The sequence below is a fragment of the Acomys russatus genome, chromosome 31 (genome assembly GCF_903995435.1).
Source record: "Acomys russatus chromosome 31, mAcoRus1.1, whole genome shotgun sequence".
NCBI classification, from domain to species: Eukaryota; Metazoa; Chordata; class Mammalia; order Rodentia; family Muridae; genus Acomys; species Acomys russatus.
In genome coordinates this window covers 35724207-35738248 of record NC_067167.1, presented here as the reverse complement: position 1 = coordinate 35738248, position 14042 = coordinate 35724207, and the positions used below count along the sequence as shown (strand labels likewise).

General features: G+C 38.5%; 1 protein-coding gene across 1 annotated transcript in view; it reads right to left on the bottom strand.

Annotated features, from left to right (window-relative positions):
• Positions 1 to 1372: 1372 nt before the first annotated feature.
• The window catches only part of Zfc3h1 (zinc finger C3H1-type containing), a 56983-nt gene continuing 44313 nt past the window's right edge, over positions 1373 to 14042 (bottom strand). Inside the window, exons 24-35 of the mRNA XM_051139743.1 lie at positions 13446 to 13683; positions 11524 to 11629; positions 11251 to 11449; positions 10351 to 10445; positions 6748 to 6858; positions 6388 to 6492; positions 6092 to 6257; positions 5308 to 5408; positions 3410 to 3511; positions 2735 to 2774; positions 2406 to 2468; positions 1373 to 2275 (exon numbers count right to left, since the gene is read on the bottom strand). Of these exons, the coding sequence (XP_050995700.1) occupies positions 2138 to 2275; positions 2406 to 2468; positions 2735 to 2774; positions 3410 to 3511; positions 5308 to 5408; positions 6092 to 6257; positions 6388 to 6492; positions 6748 to 6858; positions 10351 to 10445; positions 11251 to 11449; positions 11524 to 11629; positions 13446 to 13683 (1464 nt within the window). The 3' untranslated portion in view covers positions 1373 to 2137. The remainder of the gene's footprint in view (positions 2276 to 2405; positions 2469 to 2734; positions 2775 to 3409; positions 3512 to 5307; positions 5409 to 6091; positions 6258 to 6387; positions 6493 to 6747; positions 6859 to 10350; positions 10446 to 11250; positions 11450 to 11523; positions 11630 to 13445; positions 13684 to 14042) is intronic.

Below are 14042 nucleotides of genomic sequence, written 5' to 3'. Positions count from 1 at the left end.
TCAAAACATGTGGGGGAAGGAGTGTGTGGAAAACAGCTATTGCGGACAGGACCACAGATACAAAACAAAAAGATAAATACGAAATATGGAGGCTGGAGAGATGGATCAGCGGTTAAGAGTCCTGGCTGCTCTTATAGAGGACCTGGGTTTGATTTGCAGCACCCATTCTGCAGTCCATAACCATCCATGGCTCCAGTTCTAGCCTCTCCTAGCCTGGGAGGGCACTGCATACACACTGTACAGAGACGTGTATGTGGCCAAAACACCCACACATATAGAATAAATCTCACACAAAAATGTTAAAGCTTAAAACTTGGCCCTATCTTCTAAATAAACAGGCATTTCATTAAATAGTATAGCTGTTAAACTATTAAAAAAAAAAAAAAAACAGATGGAGAAGATAGTTGTGTATGGTGTGGAGGAAGGTGCCCATTACTGTGTGAGTGCAGACAGGAGAAACTTTGTGCAGTTGGTTCTCTCCTTCCACCTTTACATGGTTCTGGGGATTAAGGTTGGGGCATTAGCTTTGATCAGGCTGCACTTTACCTAATGAGCATCAGGATCAAAAATAATTTTCAAATAATCAAAGCAGGAAACACTCATGTTCAGTGATAAATATTTGAATACATACAATAGAATGATGTCCCTCTGGGATTTCTATCTTCCAACCAAATTTCTTTGGTTTTAGTAAAAAAAAATCCAAAAGCTGCTATTTTACTTTTTGGTTAAATTGGGTTTCATTCTTGGCCTACCCAAACAGTATTAAGTAGCAAATTATGTGCCATCTTATTATAGGCACATAGTGATTCTTCACAGTACAGTTTTATTTTGAGTAAGCACAACACAAGGATGTAATAATTTGCCTGCCAAGTCAGGGAGCTGCTGTTCTGCTTCCCACAATTAGGCTGCACGCAGCTGGCTGTGCAGCCACTTTTATAGCATTGTGCTGGTCATAGCTATTCTAGCAAGGAACAAACAACACAGTAAACTAAACAAAAAGCAGATTATCTTTACAATGGCATATTTCATAGAAGCCAGCACATTTCTAGGTAGATAACTCAGACTACAACTGGGTGACACCATCCATGTTTTTGAGGACACTGTGCTTAGTGGTAGTGTAAACCTATCTGCTCACTGTTCTCAAAAGAGAACACTTATCTTCACCAAATAAAAAGCCATTGCTTTTTTGTTCTTTTGAACGAGGAAAGAGCTGCAGACACAGAAATGGTATCGGGGAGGCATCCCTGTCTCCTACTTCAATCTTTTCCCACAAGATTGAGAAGTGAATAAAGACAGCACCATTTTTTAAAAGTTAACTTATTTTAAAAATATTTTGTATGTTAACCATTTAATATTAAAAAGTAGTACTTGAATACAAAGCAGTTCCAATATTAGTTGTTCTTTAAACTGTTAAAACTTTATTATAAATTAAATTTTCTTTACAAAAAAATTGCACATAATATTTGACCACTCTTAGGTTCTGATGCACTGGCATTTGCAATAGTTTCTTTAATCTTCAAGTTAAACAGTCTCAGCAAGGAGTCCAGAACGTAGAAAGGGCAATAAACAACCCTGCTAGAACATTCAAGTGCAACTAGCAGACTTGTGGCCATGGCAGTTACACTTTCCTTAAGATGGACTGCTTACGTTTGCAACCCTGAAATGAAGAATCTCAGAGACTTAAAGAGGAGGAACTAAAAGGGACTGCCTGCTTTTTACTGTAAACACGGCCCTGGAAACTAAATCCCAAACAAGAATCTCTCAGGCATCAGAGAATGTCAAGTGGACCAGGAATAGCACAACATAAAGGTAGGGAAAGTAAAAAACAAAACCAAAAACAAGGTAAAATTAAAACAAACGTCAGTCGCTTTGAGGAGCTATACTTACGTACATGATGTGAGAGAATCAGGCAGGCCCAGAAGCAGGCCAAGCAGGAAGTTCATTTATCCATTCCAAGAGTGTCATTCATGTTCATTGCTTCCGGTTTTAAGGATAGGATATTGTAGGGAACTTGATATGATCAATAAAGCTTGTCTGCCTTACACAGACCTTAGCCAGGGATCAGCCTAATCTTGAAGAATCATTCAAATAATTTTGGCAATTATTATAAGGGCTTAGAACTGACTGCACCCAGTGTTCAGTGATTCTTGCTTTCTGTTTTGTTACTGTTTAAATTTAAGAGCTCATTTAGGCTGACTCCAATCTCTTGGCACTTGGAAACTAGTTTTCTCAGGTTATCAGTTTTACCTCCTTCTGATGCTTCAAACAAGAGTTGCTGTAAAAGACAGGGAAGCACAGAAGTAAGAGACAGCTAGGCTTTGAGCATTTACCACATCAATGGATATGGCACATGCAGAAAATTTATAGGAAAACGTCAAGATAAAATAAAAGGTAAAAAGCATTACATCTTTCCATAGTGATGCACAAAGAGGTAACTTCTGTAAGGCTCTCTGATATAAACGGTGGACCTATAAGATAGACAGACACGCTTTCATCAGAAAAGACCACGGACAACACCTTCACAAGCCTGTCTGCTTCAAGGCAGAACTTTACAGTCTACTAGCATTCAATTAAAAAAAAAATGGTTCTCTTTGGCTTTAGAGATTTCAGATAGAGTTACTGGAATGCTAACTTCTATCTTTAATCCTTTTAAAGTGAGAGGCCAACAAAAGGGGCAGGATAGCAAGAAGGCAAAGAAGTGGCCCATCTGATACTTCAAGTATGGATGGCTTACCTCTCTTTGTCCCTTTAGAGCAATCTCAGCAGCAATGGCTCTAAGGGAGAAAAGGAATATAGAAAAGGGGGAAATTTATATATCTTCAAACAAAATGAGACACCAGCACTGGCAGAATACTGATTGTGGGAATCTGAGTACAAAACTTCCTGAAAGTAACAGGCTAAACTTCCAAGGAGAGTAACCTATAGTGAAAAGAAAAATTCAACAATTTTTATCAACTTTACAAGAATAAAGCAAACCAGTGTTTGAACATGAGTCAGATTCATGGGAGGGAAAAAAAGAAAGAAACACAACTCAAAACTAGTAAAGCAAGCCTGGCACTAACTCCTTTAAAATAAGAAAGAAGCCAGACTATAACAGGGGACTCCTGCATTTGAAAGATGGTCCCAAAGTGTTAAACATACGTATGTTTGATAACAATAGTGCTATCTAAATGTTCTCTCTCATTAAAATGATCATTACTATTATTATGATTATTTTAGATCTTAGAAGCAGCTATTAATAAGTATTTCACTCACTCTATGTATTAAATCAAGGCAAGTGCCCAAAACAACTCCTTACTAGGTCTGTCTACAGGAAGGGGAAAAGATGCTATTTCAGATTTACCTGTCTGGAGCAACCCTTACAAATAAAAGCATAGCTATAAAAACATGCACATGATTGTTGCATTACATTTTCCAGGTGGCCAGGCATGCTGGGATATTATATGTACACATCTTGGCTTGGAGTCTCAGAGTCTGAACACTGCTCTCTTCCCACTCATGTTGAAGTAGCCTGTAAAGTACATTCAGAAAAGTGAACAAAGCACCCAGTGTACAGGGTGCCCCAGTGCATGCTGGGACAGACGCACGACAGGGTACAATGGTTGGTCAGTGAAAGCCTACTGGGGACATTCAGTAAATATTTATGTCTTATGACAACTGGCCCAGGAACAGCATGTGCTAACTACTATTCTATAGTTCAACAGCAACAACAACAAGAAGCTCATGTACTCCTACAGAATACAAAAGCAATCTCATTACATACTCCTTTTGCCCTAGTGTTTGTTTTTAAGTAATGACTCAATACACTAGTGCAATTTATAAAAATATTTTTCTTTCCTAGAGCTAGTATATTTAATACTGAATATTTCTGGAACTAAAATGGAAATATAATGGCTAAAGGTTAAGTTCTCCTGGTGGGGAGAACTGACAGGGATAACTCTAGGAAGGATGCACCAAAACCAAGGGCATGGTTTACCCACAATCAAATTACTGATGTTCTAGAATGCTCATCGCAAGAGAAACCAGACACAAACAGAAACAAAACACAGTCATGGTTTCTACTTCACATGCACACCAAGGATAATTTTCTTCATTCAAACTTCTATCATTAACTTCTGAAGAGTAACATGGTTGCCATGAAATTTAATTATAGAATAATATGGCTAATTTTTTCACAAACTTAAGCCTTTGTATCATTTTTCAGACTTACACTATATATTGCATGTCCATCATAGTATAGAGAATATACTTTAAAATACAAGTGTTGGAGTGATGTCTTTACAGTTATATACAGGAGAATATCTGATAAACACTACAGGCATCTTAAAAATATAAAAGCAGCTCTAATGGTGAGACAATCAGTACAGGGGAAATGACTGCACCAGAGGATGTCTGAGCATGGGCAAGTTAAAGTACTCTATGAAAGATTATAAACTTGGTTTTTGAGAGTAAACTAAATGCTTACCCTGGCAGAGCAGATAAGACAGAAATAAGTGTTTGGAAATCTCCTACTCTAATCGCATGTAGGGCACCCTAGCAGTCCTTACTCAGGTGCTCAGGACTATCTGTTTGCTTAAGTTTTAATAACAAAGGCTAACCTGTTCTGTTACTCTTAAGAATATATTGATTTTTGCCAGGCGTGGTGACGCACGCCTATAATCCCAGCACTCGGGAGGCAGGCAAGCGGATCGCTGTGAGTTCGAGGCCAGCCTGGTCTACAAAGTGAGTCCAGGACAGCCAAGGCTACACAGAGAAACCCTGTCTCGAAAAACCAAAAAAAAAAAAAAAAAAAAAGAATATATTGATTTTATGTCACCAACTCATGAGATTCTATTACATGCTAAATATTTGACTCTTTCCCCTTAACCCCCTAAAGACGGGGTTTCTCTATGTAGCCCTGACTAGCGGTCCTAGACTAGTGTTGTAGACCAGGCAGGCCTTGAACTCACAGAGATCTGACCGCCTCTGCCTCCTGAGTGCTGGAATTAAAGGCATATGCCACCACAGCCTGGCTTAAATATTTGAATTCACATGAAAATCTAATATTCCTCTAGCATGTAAAGTAGGCTTGTTGTTTATAATGCATAGGCTGATAATAAATGTTATGTTTATAATCCACGGTTCTCCGAAATGACCAGATTTTCACATTGGCTTTTGTATGAATTTATAAATATTATTTAACAATCCTGAGATTAATGTGGTATATACCCATGAGGAAATGTTAAAACTACAGTTTAGTCAAGTTTTCAAAAACAATTTCATACGAAGGGTCTATATTACTAAGCTAAAAACCAAAATTTTTCTTACCTCAGTGCAAGTCGAGAATTAGTTGGCATAATAGAACAAAACCGTTCCAAGGTTTTGGAATGCTGAGTCTTTGGAACACAGCTCAAATAAAAGAAAATAACCTGGGAGGGTTGAGGAAGGAATGAATGCAATTTGTTACCTGTGTATTTTAATGGGAAAAAAAGGTCTTTAAGAAACAAATGTACAAATTATAATGTGTGATAAAGTACCATTGATTACACTGGTCACTCTGCAAATACACACTAGAGACTCTGGACTAGGGACCAGAGCCATGGAAGAGCACTGACGGGAAGGAAGCAGGAGCCCATCTTCAGTGCAGTCTACCTTTACTCCTAGATTGCTGGGCTAGTGAGAAGCTAACAATACTTGCCACATGAAAATGACTTAACAGCACAGCAACAGGTTATCCTGTTTAGCAGCAGAACCATCCCATGGGAGGGAGTAGGGGCACAGGTCTAAATCAGCAATCACTTTAGTAAGTAGGAGTTTTTGGTTTACACCACATTGACTGAAATGAGATGGAAAGAAAAGCACTTTGCTCCACTAGCTCAACTACCCTTTGTGAGTGCAGCTTAAGTACATTTTGCTATTACAAACACAAGCAGCACCTTGCTTTCATCTCTGTTAACGCGCTGTAGCTGCATTTGCTTGGCAGAACTTAGCAAGAAGAGCAATTGCAATGGATATGTCAACGCTTACAGGGCCTAACAGAGTAACTTTGCTGACACTGTTAAATGTCCTTTGTTACATACAAACATCTAAAGAAAACTAATTAAATTCTTACCCGATTATGAAATTCATAGTTGGACCAGTAATCAGCACTGCTAAAAGGGATGGGGTATCGGGCAGGGACGGTAACCAAACATCTATTCACTAAGTCAGTAAAAAACTTGAATTCTTGGACTTTGTTTCTGGATCCAGCAGCTCTATTATTGGCAAAGACAAGATAGCTGCCAAAGGAAAGACATTGTGCTTCAGAATAATTATGCTAGTAGCTCACCAACGAAGCCGACCACCCCTTTCCCCACCATGTGATTTGATTATTCTAAAAATCCAATTCTTAAGAGGAACGAAACTTACTCCATCCAGATCTTCTCCACTATATCAGACCTCATGGCTACCCCTAACGCTGCCTCATATGCTTCTACTGTCTCTTTAATATTTGATTGAAGAGGATGACAAAGGCTGTTTAAGAAATGAAGAAAAATGTATGCTTACAGTTTGATTTCGTTACATAAAAGATGACAACACACACTTTCAGTACACAGACATTATTACACTAAAGTCTACTTGCTCTTGTCTTTCAGTAAATAACCAGCTTTGGCATCTCTTAGAATCTGCTTCAGTGACTCTAATACACCACAGTTCAGTAAATATCAGCTGTTAAGTGCGAGAAAAGTTAGCATGCAGCGTCCCTCTCTACAGTGGGTAATGTCTTACCAGTAAATCAGCCACAAGTAAGGGACGTGACTGTTAAATGTGTCGTCATCAAAGTTCCCTTTACATAAACAGGCTGGAATGTCAAGTGGTCCTGGGATATTTAAGAGATACCTGAAAGAAGAAAATCCCAATCAACATTGCATGAAATTATGCCTAGGCACACATGGATTGAAATATAAATACTGATAATCTTGAGTTTCAACTTAATTAAAATATTTCTACAAAAGCATGACTTTTCTAAAATCATACTCAAAATTTTACTTTTAAACTAATATGAATTAGCCCCCCCTAATAAATCTGTAATTCTATTCTCGAAATTAAATAAATCATCTAATTGTACCTTTTTAAAAATGAAAATACCAAGTATTTGAAATTTCCACAAAATCTGTAGATTCTTGTAGGGGGAAATGTGCTTACAAAATCCATTATCTGAATACACACAAACAAACAAACACACATGCACATGCACACAGAGGAAAGTTTAATTTAGACATAGTAAATAAAATATTGCCTACAAGCATTTATCAGAAAGAGAGCCATTAACAAAGTAGAGAAAGCTCAGAATCATATCGCCCCCTTTCAAAAGAAGAAAAACAGAGTATTAAAGGTTCTTAGAAACCCAAGTCAGTCTCTTCACTCTCACTCCTTCAGCCTCCCTTCCAGGGTATCTGAATCTCTTGTGTGTAATCGCAGAGTCTCAGACTCATTTGATCTTGAAATGACAGTATAGTATACTCATTCACATTGGATGTTAAAAGGACCATAAAAGGAACGTTTTAAAGGGCTAGCCAGCTTGTGCAGAAGCATCAAACATTAACAGGACATCTGGAGTCAGGTTAGCACCCCGCACTATCACAGCTGGCTGAATTACCCTGAGCTTTCCAGTAGATTTCTAAGTATTTTAGAATCCCCCATTGAAAACTGAAATTACTCAATTCTAATATACATATATAATCTCTAGGGAAAGTTCCTCAAAGTGAATGAAAGTACTGTTAACTTTCTAAATTTATTTGAAATAAATGAAATAGTGTTTACTACTGTCATCTTTATACTAAATTAAAGAGTCAATCAAATCCAATTCCAGGAAGTATTACAGGGCTACATATTCTGCTTTAGAATTTCTACCCATACAATTTTATCATGAGAATATTACAAGCATTGATTTCTACTAATAAACTTATTAAAAGTTTAAAATTATATATAAACATAAGGTATATATACATAAATGTAACAATGTGCTAAAAATTATCTCATTTGACTCAGAAGACTTTGTTTTTTCACAACATACCCCAGGCTGGTCTTAAACTTCCATCCCTACCTCGGTCTCTCAAGTGCTCCGATCACAGGTGTGTGCCACCATACCTGGCTAAACGCTTCTGAAATTAATCCTTGTGTAGACAGAGACTTCAGCATTCTCTAAAAAAACTAAATACTGGTATCTTTTCTAATTCTTGGTGGTATGTGATTATTTCACCAAAAAGCATTATGTCTCAATAAAAAACAATACGGTGATTTAGAAGCAATCTAGTTCCAAATTTTTTTTGGTTCTGTTTTTATTCTGCTCAATTAAGAAAGCATCAAGATCTAACAACCTTTGATTAGTTACCAAGCAAATTCTGGCATCATCCCCTTTTACAATAAACCAATTACTTCCATGCCCAAGGGAAAATCAAAACACAAGTCTATAAAGAGTTCTGTTTGGCCTTGAGTTAGTCTTTTGCCAAAGTTTGAAAACAAACCAATTTAATTTTAAAAAGGAAAAACACTGGGTGTGAAGGAGGGAACAACCTGTAAATGCCTTTCAGCTCTCATCTGTTAATTCACATTTAATACTGTTTTGCTTGTAACCATATTTAAAATATTAATGCATATATCAAGAATTTTTAAAGGTGTTAAAATTATTAGGACAATTATTGACAAGATGTAAAGAAGATATAAAGGTTCAAATTTACCAAAAAACAAACAAAAGAAAAGAAAGCTGAGATAAACAGACTTTTTTTTTTAATCTGAGTCATTGGAAGATAGCTGGACAGAGAGCTGGAGTTTTGAAAGCCCTGGCTGTTCTCCCAAAGGACCTTGGTTCAACTGCCAACATCCACTGCTCTAGATTATGTATCAGCCCCTTTAGGTGCTCATAAGCATCTGTAGTTCCAGTTCCAGAGCATCCAAAGCACTCTTCCTGGACCCCTCAGGCACTAGGCACTAGGTACATAGACACACATGCAGGGAAAACACAACTGCACTTAAAAAACCATGTGACTTGACATTCCACACCTTTACTGTGTACGTAGACTGGGGAAGGCAGCATCCAAGTAAATGTGTCTGCATTTAGTACTTGACTTGCTAACATGAAACTAAGGTTTTATTTTCGCTTATCAGTATCTTCTGTGAGAATTGTTTTAGGGGGCTAGAGAAACAACTGAGTGGTGAAGAGTGCTGGCTGTTCTCAGAGCACATGGGAGGCTCAGCTGCCAGCACCCTCATCTAGCTTCTCCTAACTGCCTGTAACGCAAGCCCCAAGGGGGTACAACGCCCCTTCTGGACTTCTTGAACACTGCCAAATGCATAACACGGAATTTTTAACTTTTAAAATCTTAAAAGAAAAAAAAAATTAAAGCTATATTAGGCGTGGGTGTTTTTCTCACAACCAGCAAACTAGTTATTTCTATAAATACAGGTTTCCTAGAACACAGTGGCCCCGTTCATTTACAGGCCCCTTCAGCTTGTCTTCACTACAACATCGCAGCTGTGTAGGAACAAAACCTGACCTACAAACCTAAGGGATTTCCTGGTTCAAGGAAAAAACAAAAACAACAAAACACTGTTGATCCCCTACAGAGAAATGACAAGGAAGAAGGAAGAAAGGTTGAAAGTCTTCATGAATTCATTCTTTCATGAGCTAATGGTGTATCTGTTAATGTTGGACCACAGCTCTTAGCAAAGCGTGGACAGTAAATACAGACCTAGTAAACTGATGGCTGAGGAAAAAAACAAATCTAAAGCTGTTTACTCAACAGTTCAGAGGCTAGAATAGGGGAGTGAGAATTAAGAGAAAGGATTTTTTGGTTTTGTTTATCTACTGTTTTTTTTTTTTTTTCTTTTTTTTCTTTTTTTTGGTTTTTTCGAGACAGGGTTTCTCTGTGTAGCCTTGGCTGTCCTGGACTCACTTTGTAGACCAGGCTGGCTTCGAACTCACAGCGATCCTCCTGCCTCTGCCTCCCGAGTGCTGGGATTAAAGGCGTGCGCCACCACGCTCAGCTCTGTTTATCTACTGTTAACCAGCAAGTGAAACACATTTTTCTCCGAGTGGCAATGAGACTGTCTCAGGATACTTAGTCCCTACAGTATTAAGTACCACAGTTACAACAATTAACAAGCTAAGTGGAGAAGCTACAATAAGCCTTAAGCTGTGTGACAGTGCCTTCTATACGTGCCTTCTTTTTCTATTATTTTATCTATAGCCCTCATAACAGCTCTACAGGCAGGTATTCAAGTGCTAAGTAATCAGTCTGAAAAGTAGCCAACAAGAAAAAAAAAAATCTATCTTTCCTCTGACCTATATTCTTTCTGATTCCTCTCCAAATGAAGATTTCCACAACTTACCGAAATAAATCCATGTTACTATACTTCTCAAACCCAGGTTGAAAGAAGGATGCAATAAATTGCCGCAAAAATGGAAGAAGGTCATCGCCTCGGTTCTATTTTAAAAAACAGTGACACATATCAGACTTATATTTAATAAAATGTTTGAAAGTCTTTTTAAAAATCATGATGATATTGTATTTCTTGGGCAGATGGGACAAAAAGAGTAAACTTGGGACACATTCTTACTTCTTGTGATGATTGTTTCTGTCACCTTGACACAACCTAAGTCACCTGGGAAGAGTCTAGGGGGGACTGTGGGGACTGTCTTGATTGCTATTTGATATGGGAACACCCAGTCCACTGTTGGTGGCACCATTCCCAAGGCAGGGGATCCCGAGCTACGTAGTGTGGACAGCAAGTGATCACTAACAAGCACGCATGCATTTGTTCCTCTCTGCTCCTGAGTGTGCACAGATGCCGAGCTGCTTCATACTCCTGATGCTGAAATAATGGGCAAAGACCTGGAACAATTTCTTCCCCTAAATTGCTTTTTGTCAGGGTTTTTTTCTTTTTTTCATTACAGCAACAGAAATGAATTTAAAACACCTGTGAATAAATTCAACTAACCATTAAACAATGTATCTAGCATTATCAAAGGCTCAAATTCAGCCACTAAGCAGTTCTCACACTTGACCCTGAGGCGGATCCTCTGGGTGTAAATGTGAGTGGCACAGCCTGTCAGTCGTTAGACACAAAGCCCTGTAGCAATGTGATGGTAAAACTGCAGCAAGATCAGGGAAATCCACATTAACCTCCATACACGGGGCAGAAGCACCAAGAATGCCATGCGTCCAGAAGTCACTGGTGAAGGAACACAAGACAGAAACACCGTACTGAAGAAGCAGGGGTTATTTTTACCTGCATGATGAAAAACTTGCACAGATGATAGAAGATTTCCGCATTCTGAGGATTATTTTCAAATGCAGTAAGCCAAACTGACTGGGCTTTGTCATCCTGATCTGTTTTCAAATACAGAGCTGCAAGGCTTTCCAGTAACTGGCAATTTGTGGGACATGACTCTAATAAAGTTTTGCAAAGCTCCACTGCCGCCTCATACCTTAAAAAGAAGAGGACAGCTAAGCACTCTGTGACGACGGACTGCAGCAGCACTGTCTGTTGAGTGAGCTTTACCTCTGCAGGAGCTGGTGCAGGGCGACCATGTTGGTGTAAAGTGGAAGGCACACCTCCACGCTTTCCCCACTGGTAAGGGTCTCATCCGTACAAGCTTTCACTGCATCTACCACAGAACAGACAGTCAGTCATTTCACTATGTTATAGCAACTCTCAGGTACCAATTAAGAAAGAAGCCCGAGCCCTTACTAGCCCATCGTCCTTTTCATCCTTTAACCTTTACCCAAATGAGGTGTTTCAAGGATCGCCAGACATTACCTTACTTTCCCACTCAATAAGCCAAATTTTTACTTAGTGTCTGCAATTACCTTAAATTCCTCAAAACTCATTCCAAAAATAGAACCACAAAGTTATCTTTAAATCTTCCTCTGATCACTTAAAAGGAATCTTTCTTTGGTATTTCACAGCCACTTAAATGCTCTTCCTAAACAAGATATTTCCCTCTTGAAAAAAAGGTATTCCACCCCTGAAAATCTAAGATCAGTCCTTCAGCTGGTCTTACACCTTCTGTGGAAGGGCACCATAACTCTGCACATGCCACAACGTTCTGGACTGCTTGTAGGAATTCAAACTCCCCTCCGTCATGTGGGTCCCGGGGACAGAGCACATCATCATTCTCGGCCGTAAGTGCCTTTTCGCTGACCGGTGTTACTTTTCTTTTCCTTTCTTCTCTCTCTCTCTCTCTCTCTCTCTCTCTCTCTCTCTCTGTCTCTCTCTCGTTGTTGTTGGTTTGGCTTGGTTTTGGTTTTTAAAGACAGTTTTTCTGTGTAGCCCTGGCTGTCCTGGAACTTGTTCTGTAGACCAGGCTGCCCTTGAACCCACAGACCCACCTGTCTCTGCCTCCTAAGTGCTGGGATTAATATCGACCGGCATGTGTTACTTTTCTTACACCTCAGTCACAGAAACCTCATTCTGGTTTGTTTTCCTATATATATAGTAAAATTTCAACCATTTTCTCCTTAAAGAATCTCTTCTATCAACAACTCTGCAACTCTTTAAAGGGTCTTGAAATCTACCATGATTCACTAATCAGGCTTAATCTTTCCATGTCTAACAGAAGTCTTATAAGGACTCTCCTTCATTGAATCCACTATACAAACTCTCTGCGGCTGGCCTTCATTTCCCCAGCTCCTCTAACAGGAATGGCCTTTCCTTCCCTCTCTTCACGGGGTTACTCAATAAGGACTCACTTAGCACTTAGTAAATTATAAGAGTCCATCCAACTCCTTTAGGAACTAAAGAGAAACAAGCACAGGTCTACATCTTTGAGAAGGACCCTTGGACACACCACAGTCCTGCTTCGGAGCTCAGCACCAACTCTCAGATACCTACCTTCCTGGAACATGCAAACTTACAATAAACTCCCCTTCTTGAGTTTCAGACTTATACCAAATAAATCTATAAATATCAGATTCTTTTTTGTGTAGCATACAATTTACAATATATACTAATACTTAATAATTATGTCAAATGCATAGATCTTCTGACAGGGTCATATACTTCTTTTAGGAACAGGTTTTAAATAATTACATGTTCAATGGCAGATTATAATAGGCACAAAATTCACTGGTAGAGAAAAGATCAAAACATATCCTTCAAGCTTCCACCTTAAAGGATCGCCAGAACAACAAAAATAAAACAAAATGAATAAGTAAACCTACTTCTATATTTCAATCAACTCCTCTAACCTGACTATATTCTCAGTAAATAAGTATGTGTAGGTAGATGTACATGCATTTAGCAACAAAATATTTATCTGCTATCCTTTGCAATAATTAAAAAAATAAGCCACAATGTAACAGTTTCATAGATGTAATGACAATCTTAAGTAATTCAGTAAAATTAAAAATATTTAGATAATAAAACAAACCCTGGTCTGTACGGTGTAACAGTTGGTGGTGTCGTTTGGAAACATCACTCACCTTCAAACACTGCTAGGAGTAGGTCAGGGCTGGTCCTGACATCTTGAGCCTCTTTCCATGGCATAACAAATGGTTCTGTGTTAACAATTCTCGAAGGGTTAGCATTAGCTGGATCGTACAATTTTGAAGGGAGACTACTGAATTCAATGAGATGTATGTAGGCCAGCCACGCCAGACAGCGATCATTTGTCTTAAGGTATTCGGCTACTATTGCATCATTAGCCAATTTTAATGCATTCTAGGGAAAATGAAAATATTTGAAAGTGTTTTTAAAAACTCATTCCTATCCACAATAAGATTCAAATCTAAAGAACAAAGTGCCATACTTTAAGTGATTCTTTAACACGTAAGCTAAAAAAAAAATTCTTTTTCAAGACAAGGTTTCTCAATGTAGCCCTGGCTATGGTAGAACTAAGAACTCCTTCTGCAGACCAGGCTGGTGTTGAACTCACAGAGATATGCTTCTCTCTGCCTCCTGAGTGCTTCGATTAAAGGCACCACTACCACTACCCAGCTTGTAAGTGAAAATTTTTATAGTCACTGAATTTTTAAATGACAAATCTTTTTTTTTTTTTTTTTTTTTTATGGTTTTGCGAG